The sequence below is a fragment of the Bombina bombina genome, chromosome 3 (assembly GCF_027579735.1).
Source record: "Bombina bombina isolate aBomBom1 chromosome 3, aBomBom1.pri, whole genome shotgun sequence".
NCBI classification, from domain to species: domain Eukaryota; kingdom Metazoa; phylum Chordata; class Amphibia; order Anura; family Bombinatoridae; genus Bombina; species Bombina bombina.
Window position 1 is genome coordinate 300,187,225 of NC_069501.1, and position 26,654 is coordinate 300,213,878.

General features: G+C 37.7%; 1 protein-coding gene across 1 annotated transcript in view; it reads right to left on the bottom strand.

Annotated features, from left to right (window-relative positions):
* The window catches only part of CNKSR2 (connector enhancer of kinase suppressor of Ras 2), a 1,108,533-nt gene that overhangs the window by 589,683 nt on the left and 492,196 nt on the right, over positions 1-26,654 (bottom strand). The window contains exons 10-11 of the mRNA XM_053705261.1: positions 14,722-14,868; positions 14,169-14,213 (exon numbers count right to left, since the gene is read on the bottom strand). Coding sequence (XP_053561236.1) covers positions 14,169-14,213; positions 14,722-14,868 — 192 coding nt within the window. The remainder of the gene's footprint in view (positions 1-14,168; positions 14,214-14,721; positions 14,869-26,654) is intronic.

Below are 26,654 nucleotides of genomic sequence, written 5' to 3' on the forward strand. Positions count from 1 at the left end.
AATGTTTTTGGTATGCACATACATAGACAATATCTAGATGTAAGCAGGTGTTGCGTATATTATTTTCGCTATATTTCTCTGGAATTGTATATGATTCTCTCTATATTGTGTTTATATAGTTCTACGCAACTGGTATTTGTCATGCTGTTTACTATTCTAGCCATCTCACATATCTCTTTTTATAACCTCTCTGTAGTTAAACAATGTAATTTTATGCCATATAGTTATATCTGCAGTCTTTAGTTTCCCAAAGAGCAGGATATCTATCCTTATGACACTATTTTTACTTCTGCTGAATGCTACATACTGGCTCACAACATATAAAGCTACCACACTAAGTATTGGACAGAGTCTAAAAGTAATTACTCCATATCCCGCTACGCTTATTTCTAAAAACCTTTATTTATAGCATGGATGTTTATAATAGCCCTTTAGATGCCCTCTACACCAGATCTATGCTACTTTAAGGGCTAGCCTCAGCTTTTGTTACAAACTACTACCCACTACGCCCTTTATGGCCAGAGGAATCACAGTCCTGCTATTTAAGTAGTAATTATTTTCTTCTTAAGTAAATCTACTAACTAGCCATCTGTAGAAAGTCTCTCTATACGACACTATGCACCTGGTTTTATATATAGACACACTACTCCTTTTAGGTTTACAGGAATATGTTTCTGCTGGCTAAATTATGTGCTTTTCTTATTGTACATGTTATTTGTTTTGTTATGGTTATCTCATGTATTCTCAATTTCAGATAAGTTTAAAATATTTAGTATATTTACTAAGCTAGATGGGCTGCTTGGTCACATATTTTATGTACTCCTGCCAGTCTATTCACTTGTGCTGAATTATTAGTTATTTATTAAGTTTTAAGCATGTTAGGACCTTGTATGCAGGATAAGACTATAACATCTCATTAGCATGGAAGTCAAATTTACTACCTGTTGTCACTATTTAAGCAAGATAATATAGCCATCCACTGTAGGCTAGCTTAGTATATTTAAGTGCCTGGCCATAATACATTGTTCAGCATACTTTCGATATAGTGGCACCTCCTGGCGCATATACTATACCTTTACATTTTTTAATATACTATATTTATGCTTGCGCAATCTTTTCACCTAGCCTATAGGCCTCATACAGAAAAGGCATACCGGGGGTCATATCTACCCCCCTCTGATACTAAGCAAATCATCTTGATATAGCCCTCTCTCCCACCTAAGTTAAGAAACTAGCACAATATATATTGTCGGTTTCCCAATAGATCATTTAACCCACTTGCTAATACTAAAATATCCTTTTGTATACCCCCAACAGGGTTACGCATGGCCCATAACAGACAGATAGCACATCCCCATGGCACATCTATCTAGTTTCGCTAGCACGATTAAGATTTATAACCAATGTACCATCCAAATACATCTGTGTATTTGTTTACTTATTTACATCTGGCTCCTCCCTCCACCCTTCCCCCAATATGCATAGCGGTGCTTACCCGCTGAATATCCCCCCCCCCCTTACTACATATGTGTTCTCCTTCGGGAGCGTTTACCGACCTATATACCCGGTCATTAGTTACTTTGTATAAGTGTGGCCCATTGGGCCTAGAAATCTGGTACCCATAGGTCGGTCATTTATGCTATTCTATCAAAAAATCGAGGTGTCAATAGCCTGCTACTATTGTTATGTATAACTACCAAATTGTTACACTTATTTTTGTTTGTACCTTTCTCATTTTATCAAAAAGGCGTATTATGTTTTATGTTTATCATGCTAAACCTCAATAAAAATATATTAAAAAAAAAAAAAAGTAGTAGCAGTAGCTTTCTGACCTTTACGTTTCCCAGAGAAACAGACACAGAGGGCAGAGGACTGGCAAAAATCCTTAGTCACCTGTAAGTAGAATTTAAGAGCACATACAACATCCAAATTGTATAACAAACGTTCTTTGGAAGAAGAAGGATTAGGACACAGAGAGGGAACAACAATTTCCTGATTGTTATTTCTATTAGTAACAACCTTAGGAAGGAAACCTAACTTAGTATGAAGAACCGCCTTATCAGCATGAAAACTAAGATAAGGGGAATCACACTGCAGAGCGGAGAGTTCCGAGACTCTTCAAGCAAAGGAAATAGCAACAAGAAACAAAATCTTCCAAGATAACTTAATGTCTATTAAATGCAACGGCTCAAACAGAGCCAGCTGTAAAAATTTAAGAACAAGGTTAAGGCTCCAAGGAGGAGCAACAGACTTAAAGACAGGCCTGATTTTGACCAAGGCCTGACAAAAAGATTGCACATCTGGCACATCCACCAAATGTTTATGTAGTAAAACTGATAAAGCAGAAATCTGACCCTTCCTGGTACTGACTGACAATCCCTTCTCCAGGCCTACCGAAGAAAAGATAAAATTCTAGGATTTCTAATTCTACTCCAAGAGTAGCCCTTGGATTCACACCAATAAAGATATTTATGCCATATATTATGGTAAATCTTTCTAGTAACAGGCTTTCAAGCCTGAATCATGACCTTAATGACTAACCACACTTAGACAGAATTAAGTGTTCAATCTCCAAGCAGTCAGCTTCAGAGAAACGAGATTTGGATGAAGGGACCCTGAATCAGGAGGTCCTTCCTCAGAGGTAGTCTCTGAGGTGGGAGAGATGACATCTCCACTAGGTCTGCAAACCAGATCCTGTGAGGCCAAGCAGGGGCTATTAGAATCACCAACGCCCTCTCCTGTTTGATATGAGCAATGACTCATGGAAGGAGAGCAAATGGAGAAACAGGTATGCCAACCTGAAAACCCAAGGAACCACCAGAGCATCTATCAGAACAGCCTGCGGATCTCTTGACCTTGAACCGTACCTTGGAAACTTGGTGTTCCGACGAGACATCATTAGATCTAACTCCGGCACCCCCCATTTGAGGACTAGGCTGGAAAATACCTCCGGATGGAGTTCCCACACCCCAGGATAAAAAGTCTATCTGCTCAGAAAATCTGCTTCCCAGTTGTCTACTCCTGGAATGAGGATGACATATAGACAGCAATTGTGGGTCTCTGCCCACTGAAGAATCCAAGTAACCTCCTTCATGGCAAAGGAACTCAGAGTTCCTCCCTAGTGATTGATGTAAGTCACAGAGGTTATGTTGTCTGACTGGAACCTGATAAACTGGGCTGAGGACAACTGGGGCCAAGCCAATAGAGCATTGTAAATCACCCTCAACTTCAAGATGTTGATGGGAAGAACAGACTCCTCCTGAGTCCAAAGGCCCTGAACTTTTAACAAGTTCCAGACTGCTCCCCAGCCCAGCAGGCTGGTGTCCGTGGTCACAATCACCCAGGAAGGTCTCTGAAAGCATGGGCCCTGAGACAGATGTTCCTGAGAAATTCGCCATGGGAGAGAATCCCTTGACGACTGATCTAACGCTATTCTCTGAGATAGATCCACATGGTCCATATTCCATTGTCTGAGCATGCACAACTGGAGAGCTCTCAAATGGACTTGAGCAAAAGGAATGATGTCCATGGAAGCCACCATCAGACCGATTACCTCCCTACATTGAGCCACTGAAGGATGAGCAGAAGCCTGAAGAGAGGCAAGAGGATTTTTTTTTGTTTTTCCTGACCTCTGTCAGAAAGGTCTTCATCAATAGCGAATCTTTTATGGTCCTTAAGAACACTACTCTTGTAGCAGGGGAAAGGGAGCTTTTTTTCCAGATTCACATTCCATCCATGGGAACAAAGAAAAGACAACAATATCTCTGTGTGAGATTTTGCTAGTTAAAATATGGTGCCTGAACCAATATGTCATGAGAATCTATTATGGTTCCTAAGAACACTACTCTTGTAGCAGGGGAAAGGGAGCTTTTTTCCAGATTCACATTCTATCCATGGGAACAAAGAAAAGACAACAATATCTCTGTGTGAGATTTTGCTAGTTAAAATATGGTGCCTGAACCAATATGTCATCCAGGTAGAGTGCCACAACAATTCCACGAGAACGGATCACTGCCAAAAGAGCCCCTAGAACCATTGAAACATTTCTGGCTAGACCAAATGGAAGGGCCACAAACTGGAAATGTTTGTCCAGAAAGGCAGATCTCAGGAATCTGTGATGGTCCCTGTGAATAGGAACATGAATAAACGCATCCTTTAAATCTATGGTTGTCATGAACTGACCCTCTTGTACTAAAGGAAGACTGGCGCGTATAGTCTCCATCTTGAAGGATGGAACTTTTAGAAACTTGTTTAGACACTTCAAGTCTAGACTGGGACGAAAAGTTCCCTCTATTTTGGGAACCACAAATAAGTTGGAGTAGAACCAGAGACCCTGTTCCTGCACTGGAACTGGAACTATCACTCCCAGGGAGAAAATATTTTGTATACAATTCAAGAACGCCTCTCTTTTTATCTGATCTGCAGATAATCTTGAGAGAAGGAATCTGCCTCTTGCAGGAAAAGTCTTGAATTCCAATTTGTAACCCTGGGATACTATGTTCACAGTCCAGGGATCTGGGACATCTCGTATCCAGGCTGGAGAGAACTGAGAAAGTCTGCCCCCCACCTAATCCGATCCTGGATTGGGGGCAAACCCTTCATGCTGATTTGGAATGAGCTGCAGGTTTCTTCGATTGTTTCCCCGTGTTCCAAGACTGATTGGGTTTCCAAGACGACTTGGATTCTTCCTGCATGGAAGAAGAAGGGGAAGGCTTTCCTCTGAAGTTACGAAAGGAACAAAAATAACTCTGACCTCCTTTAGACCTAATTCTTATATTGAGGTAGAAAAGACCCTTTTCCACCCATAATATCAGAGATCATTTCTGCCTAACCGGGTCCAAACAAGGTTTTGGCCTTGTAAGGAATCGCTAGAAGCTTGACTAGAGGAAACATCTGCATAACGCCCTGCGGGCTAGGACAGCAAAACTAGAATTTTAGCTCCTAGTCTAACCTGTAAAATCGCATCTGCAATAAAGGAATTGGCCAACTTAAGAGCTTTAACCCTATCTTAAATTTCATCCAAGGAAGTCTCTACTTGAAGAGAATCAGACAAGACGTTGAAGCAATAAGATGCCGCACTAGTCACAGTGGCAATACACACTGCAGGTTGCCATTGAAGACCTTGATCAACCAAAATCTTTTTCAAATAAGCCTCCAGCTTCTTGTCCATCAGATCCTTAAAAGAGCAGCTATCCTCAATAGGAATAGTGATTCTCTTAGCCAGAGTGGAAATGGCTTCTTCAACTTTGGGTACAGTATACCAAGGGTCCATTCCTGTGAGATAATCTCCCTAGCACAGTCGGGCACAGGAAAAACCTCCGAAGTGGAATGTTCATCAAATAAACTATTAAGTTTACTAGATTTCTTATTAGTGACAGCGACAAGAGATATCAAAGTCCTCTAAAGTAGCTAAAACCTCCTTTAACAATACACAAAGGTGTTCAAGCTTAAATCTGAAGGAAACCACCTCAGTCGCAGAAGAAGGAATTATACTGTCCGAATCTGAGATTTCACCGTCAGAAAGTCCCAATGTATCTTCCTCATCAGACTTATGAGAAAGGGCATCTTGGGAATCAGAACTGAGGACAGGCACCTTACTTTCTGAATTTTCTCTTGCGTTTTCCCTGTAATCTGGGAATGGCAGCAAATGCTGCAGATACCGCTGAAGATACTTGGGCAGCAATTTCTGCTTTAAAATAAACTCCACCAGGAGTAATAGAGGCACTGCATGTGATGCCATTGAGGCTTGAAACATAGCAGGAGAAAGCCGAGGTATTATTTTAACAGCATCATCCTGAGAGATATTAGGATAAAACAAATTTACCTTTATTTTGCAAGGTTTTTTGACACATGAAGAACAAAATTGCATAGGAGCTGCAATTTGTGCATCTAAACATAATAAGCATGAATTCATGAGAGCAGGCTCTTGCTCCATATCAGACATGTTGTGAAACAGTAAATAAACTTGTACAGATAAGTTTCAAAGATTTTAATATTCAATTAAAATAAGCCAAGGAAAAAATTGACTTTAAATTTTATCCAAAATTAGGATCGATCCCCAGTTAACATTATGTGAGAAAAGTTAAGAAAAAACTATTAATAAACAACTTTTTCCTCAGAAACGTTATGAAGTAAAGCCGGTCATGTGACCGCAACTGCCAAGCTTAAATTACTGCTGCGACACAGAGGAGGCACTAAAAATAGCTTCCTGGTACACAGAGTACCAGAAATAACCGTTTTTTCAAACCGGACCGTTTAAAATGTTGCATTGGTTTATTTTAAAGCAAAGGGGAAATGAATAAGCTGCTGAAATAGAAAATCCAGCCTTACTTTCAGTTTAAACTTGTATTGTTTTATCAAGTAAATATGTGTCAGAAAATAAAGCCTAATAAAAACTTTTTACCCTTTCTTTTTAAAAGAGTTTAAAATGTTAGTCTCACAAATGCTACAGTGCCTGCTTCATGCCCCAGTGTAACCCATACAACAGGATTATCTATGTCCCAATAAAAAAGCAGTGTCTTAATTTGTTAAGTGGATAATCTCCCCAACTAGAAGAAAAAGCACTTATCTGCTCCTCTGTCTGGCATGTAGACAGTTACAAGGTATGAGAAGACACAGTCCTTCACAGAGACTTTTGAAAAAGAAAGAACAGAGTAGCCAACTCTAGCGCTCTAAACTAGGGCAGCTGTTAGGAAAACTCAGTAAGTACCTCTTTACAAGTTCCTAACTGCTTTAAAGCCACCACTACCCGACTGCAAGGAATGACGTGGAATATGGCTATACCCCAAAACTTGCTTGTAGATGAAATAAAAATTTTTCTTAAGACACCTAAACTTCACCTCCTGCATGCACCGAAGGCAAAGAGAATGACTGGGGGTTGTGGGTAAGGGAGTGATACCTAATAGTTTAACTGTGATGCTCTTTGCCTCCTCCTGCTGGCCAGGAGTGATATTCCCAACAGTAATTAATCAATCCGTGGACTCATCATATCTTAGGAAAGAAATAAGGATAACCATATAATATCTATAAAGCAGTAGGCACCACCATATTGTAACTTAGGCTACCTTTTCTACGGAGGCGAATTAGGAATGGTTGTAAATGGCTTACTAGAGTGTGCAGCCAATGACTGTGTGGAATATAGTTGTGTCTGAACTTCTATGTTTAACATGAATTGGAAAGCCCACAGTATTCAGAATTAAATTACAAGAAAGGAGAACAAAATAAATAATGAAAGTGTATTGCAAAGTTGTTTTACTACATGCAATTAATTTATATTAATATCTTGAGGTGTTTAAAGTCCCTTTAAGGCTCCCTCCAGCTAACTTTTCTACCCATTTTATTATTGAAAACTTCTGTCATTAACATGTATAGTTATGTTAAGTGCATGATCTCTCATACAACAAAAGAGAACCGCTAGCAATGGAGAAAAACAATAATTACAAACTCAATACTTTAGGAAATATATTTGCCAACAGAGTTATGTAAATGTATAAAGAATTATAGAATTAAGTGTGTCTTGCACACTTGACTGGCTTGTCCATGGCTGCTCAATAGGCAGGATTTTTGGCTCTCTACGTAAACTTAATTCAAGCTTGCACAATTCTTAACACAATAGCTCCTGTGAAGTATTTCATCTCTTTGCTGTTGTGTGTCATTTTTTCTTACAGGAGCAAACAAGGTTTATCACGGTTTGCAAAACATTCAATGACTTGTGAAGTCCACAGTTATCAGAGTTAAAATTACAGGAGAAGAACAAAGTAACATAGTAGATGAGGTTGAAAGAAGACCGATGTCAATCAAGTCCAACTTATACAGATCCTACCTTATTTACAATAAAAAGCTCCAATTGAGCTTAAAATAATACCATTAAAAAGATGACTCATTTAACACAAGCGATCATATATCCCTGTATTCTGTTTTCTAGCCAGAAATGTATCTAAGCCATTTTTAAATAAATCGAAGGTATTGGCATTCACTACCCCCTTAGGGAATGAGGTCCCCACAATTGCAATGTTTACGTTGCTGGAGATAAAATTTCCTTTCCTCCAGCCTTAAAAGGACACTGAACCCAAATTGTTTCTTGTGTGATTCATATAGAGCATGAGATTTTAAGCAACTTTCTAATTTACTCCTATTATCAAATTTTCTTTATTCTCTTGGTATCTTTATTTGAAATGCAAGAATGTAAGTTTAGATGCCGGCCCATTTTTGGTGAACAACCTGGGTTGTCCTTGCTGATTGGTGGATAAATTCATCCACCAATCAAAAAGTGCTTTTCAGAGTCCTGAACCAAGAAGAAAGCTTAGATGCCTTCTTTTTTAAATAAGATAGCAAAATTGATAATAGGAGTAAAATTGCATGGTCGATCTAAATCACGAAAGAAAAAAATTGGGTTCAGTGTCCCTTTAAATTGTAATCTCTAGTCACAAAAATATCATTAGAATAAACAGAGCTTTAGCTAAATTTGTATAAGGGCATTGAATATGTTTATATAAAGTAATCATATCACCTTTCAAATGCCTATTTCCTAGAGAAAACAGACCCAGTTTGGCTAACCTCTCCTCATAGCTTAGATTTTCCATTCCCCTTATTAGTTTTGTGTTCCTTCTCTGAACTTTTTCTAACTCTGCAATGTCTTTTTTTGTGTTTAAAAGGGGAGGTCTTACCAGAGATTTATATAGTGACTGAATTATGCTTTCCTTACTTGCATCAATGCCTCTTTTAATACATGCTAGTGTTTTATTAGGCTTAGAACCCACTGCTCTGCATTGTGAATTTTAAACTTGTTATCTATAAATACCTTTCCTCTTTTTTTTTTGCCAAGTCTAGTTTAATTTAAATAGGTTAGCTTATTTTTACTTCCAAAATGTAGAACCTTACATTTTGAAGTATTAAAGCTCATTTTCCATTTACCTGTCCATTTTCCAATTTTTGTAAGTCACATTGCAAAGCAATTTTATCCTACACTGAGCAGCAAAAAATTAGAGATGTTACTATTTATTCCAAAATCCAAGTATATCACATAAACTCATGTCCCTTTATCTATATTTTACTTCCTTCCTTAAAGAATCAAATTAAATTAGTTTGACAGGATCTATTTCCCATTTGAGCTCATAATCTTGCTTACATGAATATACTCATGAATATAATTCCTTATGATCCCTTCAAGTATCTTCCCCACTACCAATGTCAGAATAACTGATCTATAGCTTCCTGGATCAGACCTGCTTCACTTTTTAAAAAGTGGCACCACATAAGCTTAAAGGGACAGTACACTGTAAAATTGTTTTTCCATAAATGTATTTTAAATGACTTGTTATACCAACTGCAGAGTATAAAATATTTGAGAAATTGCATTTTCGGGTTTATTTGTGTATCTGAAGTAGCTGGTTTTGTGCTTTGAAACCACAGCCTATTACAATGGGTTGAGCTTCAGGTAATATCAGATCTCATTATGTTATCACTTTCATGTACACAGACTTGCTTCCTTATCTTATATTTGTCTGGAACACCAAAGCTCAATACATAGAGAGAACAATGGAAAATTATCATTTTATTACTTAACTATCATGCCCCCACTGAGGGTTTAATCTCTTCTGCTGGCTGTGTTTACTTAGGCTTGTCAATAGCATATACGCCAGTATCAAAACTTTCAGTATAGGTTGGGAAACCACAAGCTAAATCAGCTATTTCAAATGCTGAAATATGAGTAAAGGAGCCACTTGCAACCAATTTAATACACTCTAGCAGGTAAAAAGGATCATTGGGAATAATTTAAAGGGGAGAAAGTTTTTGGGTGAACTGTCCCTTTAACGACAGTCCTCGGGCACTATAACCGAGGAATATGAGTCTTGAAAAGAGGTTTGGCTATAACAGTGCTACATTTCATTAAGATTTGAGTGTATTCCACCTGGACCTGGAGATTTTTTTTTACCTTAAAGGACCACTAAACACAAAATAATTGCAAAATCAAATGCATAATAAAAAGACAGTGCAAAATAACTTACTTTGAATTTCAAATAAGTAGAATATTTTTTTCTGACATGTCAAAGTTAGTTACATTTTCCTTCCTAATGCATCATGTGACAGCCATCAGCCAATCACAAAATGCATTTACGCATATCCTGTGAATCTTGAATATGCTCAGTAGGAGCTGGTGAATCTGAAAATGTGCATATAAAAAGGATTGTGCACATTTAGATAATGGAAGTGAATTGGAATATTGTTTGAAATTGTGTTCAATCTGAATTATGAAAGTTTAATTTTGTCTTGAATGTCCCTTTAATATTATCCAGTTTTTTCCTTATATCATCTAGAGATAACCCAGTGTTTGGTATAGGCTTGTATGTTTGTTTTATTGTATCTCTCGTTGGTTTCTCTGTTGTGTATACTGAAGAAAAGAACTGGTTAAGTACCTCAGGCGTCTCCCTATCACTGTTAACCGTGCTACTCTTCCCACATTTTAATGCACCTATACCTTCCTTAGAAGATTGATATACTTAAAAAAAATCTTTTAGGGTTTGGCGTAAAATCTTTTGCAATTTCATTTTCAATTTTGGCTAATTTGATTGCTTGTTTGCATGCTTTGTTTTATTCCTTATATATTTGGAATGTTGAGTCTGTACTATAATAAAGTATAACATATGCTATGCATTATTAAGCATTTTATATTACAATCTCAAAGTCTTTTGTATCCCTTTAACATCGTAATCTTTTCTAGAGAGGTTTTGTAAAACAATTATAAAAAAAACAAAGACAAAATTTGCATAGCAGTTATTTTAATTATCTTCCTTTACAATCAGATTCTAAATTAGATTCTTAGTTTCTAATGAGAGAAAAAAACAATGTTGTAAAATAAAAGTTTGTTAAATAATGAAGAGGTTGTTGCTGTACATGAATGTTCTGATAAAACTACGGTAATAATTACCCTCCATATATCTTATCTGTTAAAAAATGTTCCATTATATATTCCATTGTTTTCCAACTGCTATTACAAATTCCAATGCTGCCTAATCATACACGAGTAGTTCTGATGACTTTGTAATACATATCCTAGCTATATTAATAATTTTCAAAGAATATTCTTTAAGCCAGACTTATTAAATGGAAAGCAAAGTCAAAATTAAACGTAAATGGATTGGTTAGAGCATGATATTTTAAACAACTTTCCAATTTACATCTATTATCAAATTTACTTAGTTCTCTTGGCATCCTTTGTTAAAGAGTAATCCTAGGTGAACTAATGTGTCTTTAGCCAACATTGCTGTCATAGACTGGTAAAGACACAGGCACGCTCCCAAGTTCCTATATCAGCCTACCTAGGTGTATGATTCAACAAAGGATAACAAGAGAACAAAGCGAATTTGATAATAAAAGTAAAATAGTAAAGGTGGTTTAAAACTGCATGCTCTCTCTGAATTTTAGCTTTATTATCCCTTTCACTTTGTGTATTTCAAATACTATTATTCATTTGTTATATGATAGTGTATTTTACATTATCCAGATAACGGTGTATATTGCCTGTTACATGTATATTTTCTAACCTATTGTTTTTTGGATATTTGGTAATGTGTTGTTCATCGTACACCCATTAATCTATTATTATTTAGATACATTTTTTTGACAGTTGCTACATAAAGAGAACTTTATATTAGCAATGTGGCTAATCAATGTACAAATAAAAATAAAGCTCTCCATAGTAATCCATCACAAATTTATATGCAAAATCCTCTTATGGCAAAATTATTCCAATTCACTAGAACAGTGTTTCTCAACGCGGTCCTCGTTTACCCCCAACAGGCCAGGTTTTCATTATAGCTTAAAGGGACAGTATACACTCATTTTTTTCTTTGCATAAATGTTTTGTAGATGATCTATTTATATAGCCCATAAAGATTTTTTTTTTAAATAAATGTATAGTTTTGCTTATTTTTAAATAACATTGCTCTGATTTTCAGACTCCTAACCAAGCCCCAAAGTTTTATGTGAATACCGTCAGCTACCTACTCCAGCTTACTCCTGTTTGTGTAAAGGGTCTTTTCATATGCAAAAGAAGGGGAGGGGGGAGTGTCTTATTTGCCACTTGCAGTGGGCTTTCCAGCTACCTTTTCAATAGAGCCAAACTGACAGCTTTTAAGTAAGTTTTTAAACAGTTTTATACTGGATTTTTATATCAGTATCTGTGCATCTTATTCTTTATAACAGTGTCTATTACATGCAGTTATATGAAAATGAGTGTATACTGTCCCTTTAACCAAGGCACAGGTAAGTAATCAGCTGATCAGTAACACCATGGTTACTAACCTGCTCTTACCCATCAGCGGATTACTTCACCTGTGCACTGGTTCATTATGAAAACATGGCCTATTGGGGGTACTTGAGGACCGTGGTTGAGAAACATTGCACTAGAACTGGGGTCGGCAACCTTGGGCCCCTAAAGAGTGTGTCAGCATCATGGGAAATGTAGTTCCAAAATATCTGGGGGCACAAGGTTGCCGACCCCTGCATTAGAACTCTTAAAAGTAGTAAATAGGAATCTATTGAAATACAAGCAAAAAAAAAACAAAAACACAATGATGTGAAATAGACATATTGCTGGCTTTTTAGCAGTATTTTCACAAAAAAAAATTTGACCTTCAAGCAAGCAAAAGATATGTCGATAAAGACAAAAGTAAATGATATTAGCCAATTAATTCAATATTAATGATTACATATTAATGCCCCTGTTAAATAGATTTTATTTTCCATTATCAATAAAAATCCCTGTTTAATAAGTTTGTTCAATTCAACATAATTTTGAGTAAATTTAAAAATACGTTTAAACATCCAAAAGCTTAATTACATTAAAAAAAGAAAATTCTAATTATTGTATTTAATTTGAGCACAGGTTCCATATTTTTACAGTGTAATTTGATTTACATTTTTAATTTTTATTAAACAAAATAAGTGATTAACATCTAAAATTTAGCCCTCAAAGAAATGTTAAAACTGGAAAAAAAATGTGCTAATAACTAAGATATGCAGCCTAAAAAAAAAAAAAAAAAAAAAATTAAAACAATTTTCAAGAAATCAGGTTTGTAGAATCCTGCCAATGGTGGCTAAAAAGATTGGCTTCTGATGGATTCCCCATGCCGGTGCTATCACGTCATGAATGTTTTCACACAAACTGCAAATGGCGGACATGAAATCAAAAACATTTCTTTCAAGATTCCGACAGAGCATACAGTTTTGTTATCAAAGTTACTTAAAGTGAATGTCAAGTTAACACAACATCCTTATGGCATTCTATAGACTTTTAAAAATTAGCATCAGTTTAATTCATGACATTTTTAAAATTGAATTTCTTAAATTTCTACCTTTTTATTGCACCGCCGATAAGCGCAGCTCTCCCATCCGCCATACTGTCTAATTGATTGACAGATGACGATTCTTCAAACAACTAATCCTTGTTTGAATAATCGTCATCTGTCAATCAATTAGACAGTATGGCGGGCAAGCTGCACTTATCGGCGGAGCAGTAAAAAAGGTAAAAAATTAAGAAAATAAGTAAATTTAAAAAATGTCATGAATTAAACTGATGCTAATGTTTAAAAGTATATACGATGTCGTCAGGATGTCATGTTAACTTGATATTAACTTTAATTTTACTGGGAGTTAGCTGAACACATCAGGGGAGCCAATGACAAGGGGCAAATATGTGTAGCTACAAATCACCAGTTATCTTACAATAGTGCATTGCTGCTCCTGTGACAACCTAGGTATATTTATCAACAAAGGGTAGTATGAGAACACAGTAAATGTGATAATATAAGCAAATTAAAAAATATAAAATCACATGCTCTATGTGAACCATAAAAGTTTAATTTTTTAATTTCCTGTCCCTTTAAAAACCTTTCAAAAGCCATTCAATGTCACTACTGTTCTAACTTATAATAAGCAGCCAGCTCTAATCTATATATCTGTATGTGATTCAGTTTAAAAATAAAAAAATAAATAAAAAAAAATAAATAAAAAAAATCACAAATTCAGACATGCTGCTTTTTTTTTCTTCGTCTGAAAAAATAGTATGAACCATGGAAAAAACGTGAGTTTGTTTCGCCAAAACCAGAAAATAAATAAAGGAAATAAATGATTATCTTACTAAAATCTAGTAATTTGAGGATGCTTACTGATAAACGTGTCCAGGAATAAGTTTTCATTTCATCATCATACCACTAAAAAAATAAGATATGAAACTCATTATAATTCAAGAACGGGTTCAGTAAAAATGCAGTAGGTGTTATATTTTAATCTTCCTAATATGATAAAGGGTATAGGCTATGATTTACTACAAAATAGATAATAAAAAAAAAACTATATAATTTATTAATGTAGTCCTTTATGCAGTAATCATTCATAAATTAAAGCTCAATCCAACATTTACCGGCAACATTTCCCAAAACATGTTATCCTCATTAATGTATGACTACTATGAGATATTAGCAAAGAAATGCATGTTTATTTCCTATTTAGCATATAAACTGGTGCTTAAACCGTCAAAATTGCTAGAGTGCATTACAATGAAGGCAAATAAAGACCAATCGGTGCACAAGAACACATCTAATTGCACAAGTGTCTTGCAAAGGACAGATTCTTAGTTTGTATGCTGCTGAGATGTGGCACATTAAAGCGTTTATCAATAGCTAAGATGATGGCTTATGACTTATGATTAAGCTGTATTACCTGCAGAGCAAGGGGCTTCCATCTCATATTTTTCAGTAAAGCTGGTGCTGAGGTAAGCATGCTCTGAGGTCGCTTTTTCAAAGTTAAGATAACACCACTCTGGTCTTCTCGTAGTGCATTCACCAAATTTTTCAACTGCCACCCCACCTGGTAACCAGCAAAATTATTAAAATAAAATTAAGCCATTTAGTATTCATAATGTAATGAACCCCTTTTTAAATAAAGGGGAGATAAAGAGGTGATATGAAATGTTACTAAATTTTACTGGCTGGCACAAGCAGATCAAAATAAGCAAGAGAATGTGCTTTATGGTTACAGTGAATGCTGGTAAAATGCCCTTAGAGATTATTATTTTTTTTTACCTATAAATATTGCAGTCATTTCAAAGTGTAAAAAAATAAATTATTTCATAACTGGTGACCTCTACAATACTCCAATTCACCCTTGGGCTCTTTGTACTCACAGGGCTGATAAATGTATTTTAAATAAAGATCATAGTGCAGAACAGAGCGTTTATGATGGATTTTCAGAAATGCTATACGTTGTAGGGGACAACATGCATGCTGAGATTTTCATACAACAGGATCCTTGGTACCAACTTACTTTAAGGCTAATAAATGCTGAGGTTTTACCTCTAAATGAATGAAAGATAACAGGAACTCAGTGGCTGTAGCTGAGGTAAATATATTGATAGAGGGGAGGATTCACCAATATGGATAGATTATCATTAATGAAAATAATGTTTATATCTATGGGAAATCAATAATACCAAAACTATTTATATAAATGTAATAACAGACCTGATACAGGTGGAAAAAGAAAATGTGCTAATATGTTAGATTATTATATTACTGTACTATTGTTTGCATATTAAAGGGACACTTGTGTCTGGCCCTTTACAAGTGCTAGTTAGTTAGTCCTGCAAATTCACACTGGGTGGCGCTATCTTTGAGATTAAAGGGACATATACTCATATAATCACTTGAAAGTAATGCAGCATAACTGTAAAAAGTCTCCTGAACATCTCTGAGATATTTTACCTCAAAAAAAAATTCAGCTCACCAGAGTAAGAGCTGCTGTAAAGCTGCAAGTTGAAAAAAAAAAAAAAAAATACAATACAATGCTGCAAGATGGCAGCACCCAGTAGAAAGATAGAGTTTTACCAATTGGTTTCTGTAATGAAAACACACTGCTTCGATCACAGGATGCAACAATACACATGCTACAAGATTGTGCACCCAGTAGAAAGATTCAGAGCTTTACAAACTGGTTTCTGTAATGAAAACACACTGCTTCAATAACAGGATGCTACAAGATGTTGGCACCCAGTAGAAAGATACAGACCTTTACCAACTGGTTTCCGTAATGAAAACACACTGCTTCTATCAGCAATAAGCATACTACAAGATGGTGGCACCCAGTAGAAAGACATAGAGCTTTACCAACTGATTTCTGTAATGTATTAAAATAAGAACAGCTTTAAAGAGAGCTATAGGCCTAGGTGGAAGAGCAATAGAATAGTGAGTGGTAAGCATACTATGGAAGTTGTACCCAGCGGTATGGTGGCCCTTTAAGTATCTGCTTAACCACTGCAAATACAATTAAAGTCAGCTCAAGAGCAGCAATGCATTATTTGGGAACTAGCGGAACATATCTAGAGATCAGATGACAAGAGGAAATATGTGTAGCCACCAATCATCAGCTCGCTCCCTGCACTGTTTTTTTTCTGAGGAAACGTATACATATGCTTTTCAACAAAAAAATACCAAAAAACAAGGTAAATTTGATAACAGAACTACATTTAAAAGTGTCTTAAAATTACATGCTCTATCTAAATCCTAAACGTTTAATTTTAACTTTCATGTTCCTATGCATGTAATCTGTTTTAGCCCACTTTTAAACATATTCTTGAGCAAGGCCATACAAAAGATATGGCTATGTATTACTTGTTACTAGTAGTCTTATTAGTTTTAATAAAACACTGCAAATGGAAGGTTTAATATATGTTTGAAAAGATATTTATATAAATTAGAGGGAGGAGTTAATACTACTTTGAAAAAAAGCCTGGTGCAACCCTTTAAAGAAATGGTATACAAAATAATATAGAAAGATTCAAGTGGCATACATTACTGTCACTTTAAAGAAAGGGATTGCTGCACACAGGCTGTGTGCAGCAATCCCTTTCTTTAAAGTGACAGTAATGTATGCCACTTGAATCTTTCTATATTATTTTGTATACCTTTAATATATTTTATACAGGAAACAAAAAGCAAGAGATTCTCTACTACACATTATGAACAGTAATTATCTTATTACAGTTTATTATTGGCAATCAGCTCATCGCCAATATTTCTTTCTGTTCAGGTTTTCACATTTAAAATCATAGGGTAATAGGGGTGCACCACAATACCCTGCCCATTTATAGATATAAAATAATCATCACCATCATTATAATTATTATCTGTAATAATAAAGATAATTTCTGTCTGTAAGATAATCTTTATGTCTGTACATAAAGATAATTTCATTATATTAATATAAAATCATCATAGTGTTCTTGTTAAATTTAGTACAAAGCAACAGTAAACTTACAGTTTCACCAACGCAAAAAAAACGAAAAAAAAAAGACACTTTTCTTTACTCCAAATATTCTGTCTTGATATTTACTATAATTTTCAAAGCAGTGTTAAAAATTAATTTCACAGCTCAACTAACTTCTCTCAGGCAGAATTTGAGCCGGAGACTTCCCTCAAACACTATCTTTATGAAACAAGCTGGATTTGTTACAATTGTGGCTTCACTTCAAGGATGCCTATCATTTCCTTAAAAAAATGATATTTATAAATTATAAAAAAAATTAGTTTGGCCTATTCTTGAAGCATACTTATTCTCAGTCTATATTCCCTCCTGAACTTTTGTTGACCAATAAGGTGCTACATTAGACATTTTTTGATAGATGTAAATATTTACAAAATACACAAATATCGAATAGAATCATCTATTTTACCTTAGCCGTGAACAGCAACAGTTGACACTAGGTATTCAGAGGAAAAACTGAATACTTAGGATGAAATGCAATCTAACAAAAATAGCGTATACCAGGGCTCAATTATCCCACGTGCAAGATGGACCTAGAAAATGGGCCCTATTACCAAGTAAAATGCCTTGCATGCTCTGGCTGGGGAGAAGTGCAGGGACTGCACTTCTCCCTGTAATGCCTTTCGAAGACAAACGCAGATCAGCTCAAGTGTGCACGATGAGTGACTTTTCTGTCAAACATAGCAGTAAAAATTGTAGAGGGATATGGGCTTTCAACACAGAGGTAAGCCTATGACATATGAGGTGTTAACTACCTTTTTTCAGCTGCCAGGTTAATGCCCCTACACTGTGTGTTCAGCTAACAAACATACTCATAGGTAATGGTGTCTCTAGTCTGCCTCTGTACTTCTCTTACTTTATGTATTTTGCCTCTTATTGGCCCAGATTACAAGTGGTGCGCTAATGATAGCGCTGGTCGCGATAAGCAGGACTGCGCTAACATAAGCGTGACTTGATATTACAAGTTCATGATAAATCGGATTAACCAGAGAAGGTTTAGCGTGGACGACATCGCTGTAGTGCAAACTATACTTTCAATGAATATAGGGACCGTGCTAAATAGGGCAGGCATTACAATTTTAAAGTTATATTCTAACTGCGAGAGAATATTTAGCAAGGCTTGAGGCCTGAAGTGTAAGGGTTAAAAAAAAAAAAAAGCTGCAAAAAACACAAACATATTAAAATAAAGTTATATATATATATATATATATATATATATATATACACACACACACAAACATACATACATACACACACAGGACCGGCCTTTGGGGGTAAAATTAAGGCAGCTGCCAGGCCCCGCACTTAGGGGGGCCCCACACGCCCCCGCACGCCAGTGCAACAAATATTTTTTTACAAAAAAAGAAAATAGGCGCAATGTCATGTGTCAGGACAGCAGTGGGGAGGAGCGGCGAGCTGCAGTGGGAAACTGCTTCCATACTGGAGATAGGTGCAATGGGTGCATCAGTCTGAAGTGGCTTCTCCATGCAGGTAAGTGCTGGACTGAGACCTCAATTCCTGCTAGATTTAAAATAAAACATAATTTATGCTTACCTGATAAATGTATTTCTCTTGTGATGTATCGGATTCATCCTTACTTGTGGGATATTCTCCTTCCCAACAGCAGAGCTGTCTATATAGCTCCCCCTTAGCTCCACCCCCCAGTCATTCGACCGAAGGCTAGGAAGAAAAAGGAGAAACTATAGGGTGCAGTGGTGACTGAAAGTTTTAAAATAAAAATATATATGCCTGTCTTAAAAAACAGGGCGGGCCGTGGACTCAATACATCACAAGAGAAATAAATTTATCAGGTAAGCATAAATTATGTTTTCTCTTGTAAGATGTATCAAGTCCATAGATTCATCCTTACTTGTGGGATACCAATACCAAAGCTTTAGGACATGGATGAAGGGAGGGACAAGACAGGGACCTTAAATGGAAGGCACCACTGCTTGTAGAACCTTTCTCCCAAAAATAGCCTCCGAAGCAGCAAAAGTATCGAATTTGTAAAATTTGGAAAAAGTATGAAGCGAAAACCAAGTTGCCGCTTTACAAATCTGTTTAACAGATTAACAGAAGCCTCATTTTTAAAAGCCCATGTGGAAGCAACAGCTCTAGTAGAATGAGCAGTAATTCTTTCAGGAGGCTGCTGTCCAGCAGTCTCATAGGCCAAACGGATGATGCTTTTCAGCCAAAAGGAAAGAGAGGTTGCCGTAGCCCTTTGACCTCTCCGTTTACCAGAATAAACAACTAACAATGAAGATGCTTGACGGAAATCTTTAGTTGCTTGTAAGTAAAACTTTAAAGCATGAACCACATCAAGATTGTGTAACAGACATTCCTTCTTTGATGAAGGATTAGGACACAGAGAAGGAACAACAATCTCTTGATTGATATTCTTATTAGAAACAACCTTAGGAAGAAACCCAGGTTTGGTACGCAAAACCACCTTATCTGCATGGAAAACAAGGTAAGGGGAATCACATTGTAAAGCAGATAGCTCAGAAACTCTTCGAGCCGAAGAGATAGCTACTATAAACAAAACTTTCCAAGATAGAAGCTTAATATCTATGGAATGCATAGGTTCAAACGGAACCCCTTGAAGAACTTTAAGAACTAAGTTTAGGCTCCATGGCGGAGCAACAGGTTTAAATACAGGTTTGATTCTGACCAAAGCCTGACTAAATGCTTGAACGTATGGGACATCTGCCAGACGTTTGTGTAGTAGAATAGACAAAGCAGATATTTGTCCTTTTAGGGAACTAGCAGATAATCCCTTCTCCAAACCCAAAAGACAATATTCTAGGAATCCTAATCTTACTCCACGAGCAACCTTTGGATTCACACCAATAAAGATATTTGTGCCAAATCTTATGATAGATCTTCCTGGTGACAGGCTTTCTAGCCTTAATCAGGGTATCAATGACCGTTCAATCTCCAAGCAGTCAGACGCAGAGAAATTAGATTTGGATGTGTGAACGGACCTTGTATTAGAAGGTCCCGCCTCATTGGCAGAGTCCACGGTGGAACCGAGGACATGTCCACTAGGTCTGCATACCAAATCCTGCGTGGCCACGCAGGTGCTATCAGAATTACTGAAGCTCTCTCCTGCTTGATTCTGGCAACCAGACGTGGGAGGAGAGGAAACGGTGGAAATACATAGGCCAGATTGAAGGACCAAGGCACTGCTAGAGCATCTATCAGTACCGCCTTGGGATCCCGGGACCTGGACCCGTAACAAGGAAGTTTGGCATCAGACGCCATCAGATCCAATTCTGGTGTGCCCCATAGCTGAATCAGCTGGGCAAATACCTCTGGATGGAGTTCCCACTCCCCCGGATGAAAAGTCTGATGACTTAGAAAATCCGCCTCCCAGTTCTCTACCCCTAGGATGTGGATTGCTGAGAGATGGCAAGAGTGATTCTCTGCCCACCGGATTATTTTGGTTACCTCCATCATCGCTAGAGGACTCCTTGTTCCTCCTTGATGATTGATATAAGCTACAGTCGTGATGTTGTCCGACTGAAATCTGATGAATTTGGCCGCAGCAAGCTGAGGCCACGCCTGAAGTGCATTGAATATCGCTCTGTTCTAGAATGTTTATCGAGAGGAGAACTTCCTCCCGAGACCATAAGCCCTGTGCTTTCAGGGAGTTCCAGACTACACCCCAACCTAGCAGGCTGGCATCTGTCATTCCAATGAGCCACTCTGGCCTGCGGAAACACATTCCCTGAGACAGGTGGTCCTGAGACAACCACCAGAGAAGAGAGTCTCGGGTCCCCTGGTCCAGATGCAGTTGAGGAGATAAATCTGCATAATCCCCATTCCACTGTTTGAGCATGCATAGTTGCAGTGGTCTGAGGTGTAGGCGGGCAAAAGGAACTATGTCCATTGCCGCTACCATGAGTCCGATTACCTCCATACACTGAGCCACTGATGGCCGAGGAATGGAATGAAGAGCTCGGCAAGTGGTTAAGAGTTTTAACTTTCTGACCTCCGTCAGAAATATTTTCATTTCTACCGAGTCTATCAGAGTCCCTAGGAAGGAAACTGTTGTGAGAGGGAAGAGAGAACTAGACTTGGCTAGCTGGAAAGTCGACGCCTGAATTAAAATGTTGTCTAGGTAAGGCGCCACTGCTTTGCCCCGTGGTCGCAGAACCGCCAGAAGGGACCCTAGCACTTCTGTGAAAATTCTGGGAGCCGTGGCCAACCCGAAGGGAAGGGCCACAAACTGGTAATATAAATGTGATAGTGAAAGACAGCACCTATTTACCTTCTGGGGCACAGGAAAAGGGTTAGCCAGACCCCAATGTGTATCCAAAAGAAGTATTTTTCCAGCCACCAGTTAAACTTTAAAAAGACCTTTATTCATTTCTTACAGGGTCCATCATATCAACAATGTTTCAAACCTATGCCAGGTTCTTAATCATGTCTGCTGAATAGTATACAGGTGTGTCTTTTATACCTGTCCAACTTTTATCAGATTGCACAAAAGTGCCATCTTGTGGTCAAAATTTAAAATTACATGTGATAAACTATTGAAAGGGATTTGTTATCAATTCTTATATTTTAAGTTAGTTTCTTCATTGCTGATAAACACACATAAGCAATGAAGAAACTAACTTAAAATATAAGAATTGATAACAAATCCCTTTCAATAGTTTATCACATGTAATTTTAAATTTTGACCACAAGATAGCACTGTTGTGCAATCTGATAAAAGTTGGACAGGTATAAAAGACACACATGTATACTATTCAGCAGACATGATTAAGAACCTGGCATAGGTTTGAAACGTTGTTGATATGATGGACCCTGTAAGAAATGAATAAAGGTCTTTTTAAAGTTTAACTGGTGGCTGGAAAAATACTTCTTTTGGATCCACAAACTGGTAATGCCTGTTTAGAAAGGTGAATCTGGGGGGCGTGTCCGGGCAGCGGCCATGAACAGTCACAATATCTGGAGCTCTTGCTGTGATCCTGCTAGATCCGCCAATTATTGCCGGAACACCGGACTTCTACTGAAAAGGACCTGAGATCTTATTCACCCCACACTGCGTGGATGCTATAATCCTCAACTCCGGTGTTTTTATGACCACAGAGCCCAGATCTGGACCTTTGAGGCCTTAGGTGGCGGCCTAATACAAAGCCTCAGAACCCCCCCAGCAATCAGGCTGGGTACAGCAGTCATTGTTGACTGTTACTCTTTACTTTTACAGACCACTCACTCTGAGAGACTTCTCTATAAGACCGGAGGCTTAACAGATTTTACTAAGACATGACTAATCTAATTATGACACGTATGGACAGATGGTAGGAGGACACATTGCAGATGCTTGATGATCACTTTGCCGTGCTAGAGCGAGAACTCTGCCACATTGTTGAAACCGCAATGAAGCCCTTCAACCATGAATTACAGCTGCTGGCACAAAGGGAGATACATGATCTGGAAGAATTGGGTGAGGTCTGGAACGATGAACTGTGTGAGACAGACCTTAACCACTCATCCTACACTCAGCCTTTACCGACACCTTTTGATCTGGTCCCTACATCGCCTAAAATGGCTGACATAGCATCGGCTGGATGTCTTCACAGAAGCCCTCACTGGGTGTTACTAAATGCTCGTACGGCTTATGCCTGGTTGTTAACACGGTGCGGCTCTTTCATACACTTAAGTCCGGTCTGGCCGCAACGGCTTCATCTCCAGAGACAGGGACTGAGGATATGCTCTCACTCTAGCTGCTGCCTGTGTCGCATGGGTATAGGCTAATTAATGGCCGTTGCTCAGCAGATCTGTAGTTTTTCGCCAGGGACATTTGCAGACCTACCAGTAACCTTGTAATATATATCACAGGCTGATTACCCATTGATGTCTTTAATAGTTTGGCGGGATGCAAACTAAAGATAAGCATAATAAGAGCAACTAGCTTGATAGCGGGTAATATGCATTTGTTTTTTTTTTGTTTTTTTGGGTATGCCGTTTCTTATATATATAGTTATAGTTGTTTATATATTGAGCTAACTTACTTGAACTATGGCCCTAACTGAGATTTTATAAGAGAGGACTGTTGCTAAGAGATGGGCTTACAAATGTTTTCACAGATGGTGTAAGTGTCCCATGTGGTTAAGTTTAATTGCAGGTGAGGTCTTTGATCCCCATATAAACCCCCATGTATTAAGATTATCACTTATATGTTTCACTGCTCCCCTTTTGCCTTGCTTTGCTTATATTTGTCTCCCCACCTGGGAATTATATATCCTGGATTGGTTATTTCTTAGATAATAGCTCTTATAGGCCTCCTGACATTAATTTGAGTGGTATAATAGTATCTGCTATATTCAATATTTCAACTACATTAATATTTTCCCAGCTTGTAATTAAAATTCAAGGTCCAAGAGTGACCGTATTTAACATCAGAGCTCCTCCTCTTGAACATTTAGATTGAATAGGTCCATGAGTGGCCTTTTGAAGTTCTGGAGGCGTACTTACCTCTTATGAAAAATAATAAAATGGGGTTCCATTATTAAAGTTCCGTTTTATCGTGAATGATAGCACAGTAATGTTCTTCTGATTATACATAGTTTTGTATTTTGTAATTCAATAATTTGTACCTGAATGTAATTGCAAACCAACCATTGATCATTGTTGTGACCAATGTATATATGCTACTGAACTTTTGTTTACTGTTCCCTATTTGAACAACCTCAATAAAAAAAAAAAAAAAAAAAGAAAAAAAAAAGAAAGGTGAATCTGAGAAATTGATGATGATCTCTGTGAATAAGGATGTGCAGATACGCATCCTTTAAGTCAACGGTAGTCATATATTGAGCCTCCTGGATCAGAGGTAGAATAGTCCGAATAGTCTCCATCTTGAATGATGGAACATTGAGGAACTTGTTAGAATTTTGAGATCCAAGATTGGTCTGAAAGTTCCCTCTTTTTTGGGAACCACAAACAGGTTTGAATAAAACCCTAGCCCCTGTTTCTCTATTGGGACTGGGCGGATAACCCCCATGGTATGTAGGTCTTCTACACAGCGTAAGAATGCCTCTCTCTTTGTCTGGTTTACAGACAATCAAGAAATGTGAAATCTCCCCCTTGGAAGGGAGTCTTTGAATTCCAGAAGATACCCCTGGGACACAATTTCTAAAGCCCAGGGATCGTGAACATCTCTCGCCTGAGCGAAGAGAGAGAGTCTGCCCCCTACTAGATCCAGTCCCGGATCGGGGGCTACCCCTTCATGCTGTTTTAGAAGCAGCTGCAGGCTTCTTGGCCTGTTTACCCTTGTTCCAAGCCTGGTTAGGTCTCCAGACTGACTTGGATTGGGCAAAATTCCCCTCTTGCTTTGCAGTAGAGGAAGCTGAAGAGGGACCACTCTTAAAGTTCCGAAAGGAACGAAAATGATTCTGTTTGGTCCTCATCTTACTTGATCTATCCTGAGGGAGGGCATGACCTTTCCCTCCAGTGATGAGTTCAGTTCAGTTCAGGCCCGAATAGGGTCTTACCTTTGAAAGGAATGTTCAAAAGTTTAGATTTAGATGACACATCAGCAGACCAGGACTTAAGCCATAACGCCCTGCGAGCTAAAATGGCAAAACCTGAATTCTTTGCTGCTAATTTAGCCAGTTGAAATGCGGCATCTGTAATAAAATAATTAGCCAACTTAAGGGCCTTAATTCTGTCCATAATCTCCTCTAATGGAGTCTCCATTTCAAGAGCCTCCTCTAGAGCCTCAAACCAGAAAGCAGCTGCAGTAGTTACAAGAACAATGCATGCAATAGGTTGGAGAGAAAAACCTTGATGAACAAAAATTTTCTTCAAGAGACCCTCTAATTTTTTATCCATAGGATCTTTGAAAGCACAACTGTCTTTGATAGGTATAGTTATACGCTTAGACAGAGTAGAAATAGCTCCCTCCACCTTAGGAACTGTCTGCCATGAGTCCCTTATGGTGTCAGATTTGGGAAACATTTTCTTAAAAACAGTAGGGGGAGTGAACAGAATACCTGGTCTATCCCACTCCTTGAAAAACATCAGTGTAAACAGGAACCTCTAAGTATCTATCCATTTTACACAATTTCTCTGGGACCACTATAGGGTCACAATCATCTAGAGTTGCTAATACCTCCCTAAGCAATAAGCGGAGGTGTTCAAGCTTAAATTTAAAGGCCGTCATATCAGAATCTGTCTGAGGAAGCGTCTTTCCTGAATCAGATAACAAATCCCTCACCCCTTCAGAGCATTGTGAGGGCATATCAGATACGGCTACTAAAGCATGAGACGGCTCAGCATTTTTCCTTAACCCAGAGTTGTCCCGCTTTCCTTGTAAACCAGGCAGTTTGGGTAAAACCTCTGTGAAGGTTGTATTCATAACTGTGGCCATAAATTCATAAAAGAATTTGACGCACTAGAGGTACTTGGCGTCACTTGTGCGGGCGTTACTGGTTGTGACACTTGGGGAGAGCTAGATTGCGAACCCTCATTTACTTCTGTCTGAGAATCATCTATTGCTCTATTTTTAAGTGCTAATATATGTTCTTTATAATTTATAGACATATCAGCACAATTGGGACACATTCTAAGAGGGAGTTCCACAATGGCTTCCAAACATATTGAACAAGGATTTTCCTTGGTGTCAGACATGTTAAACAGGCTAGTAATGTAACAAGCAAGCTTGGAAAACACTGTAATCAAAGTAAATAACACTTAGAAATAAAACAGTACTGTGCCTTTAAGAGAAAAAAAGCTGCACAAGTTCTGCAAAACAGTGTAAAAAAGCAGTAAACTTAACAAAATTTTTACAGTAGTATCTTACAGCCTTAGTAACTTTGCACAGCTATGCCAAACAATTAACCCCTTAATGGCAAAACCGGATTGAAAAAACGTCAGAAACGGTAAAAAAAGACTTTCAGCACGATTTGTGGGGGAAAAAAACTCATTTACAGCCCTCAAACACAGCAGGAACCACTGGAGAAGCAGTTGGATGTCTCTAAGGAAAAGAAACTGTGCAACTGAGGCACGAAAATAGGCCCCTCCCACCTCACTCAATGTTTTGAGGCCTATTAGAAAAACACCTGAGTCTCTCTTAATTAACATGACCCCTTCAAAAAAACTTTATAATTGCATCATTTACTGAACAAACAAAAACGTTTTTTCCTAACAGTGTCACCAGTAACTTATGAGCCCTTCAAGCAAGCTGAAATTCCTATCCAAGTGTCTGAATACAGATTACCCTTCCCTCATGGGGATATTGCCAGCCTTTTCTAGAATTAACACAGTCTGTCTAGAAAAAATATAGACTGAACATACCTCATATGCAGCTTAACATGCAAACC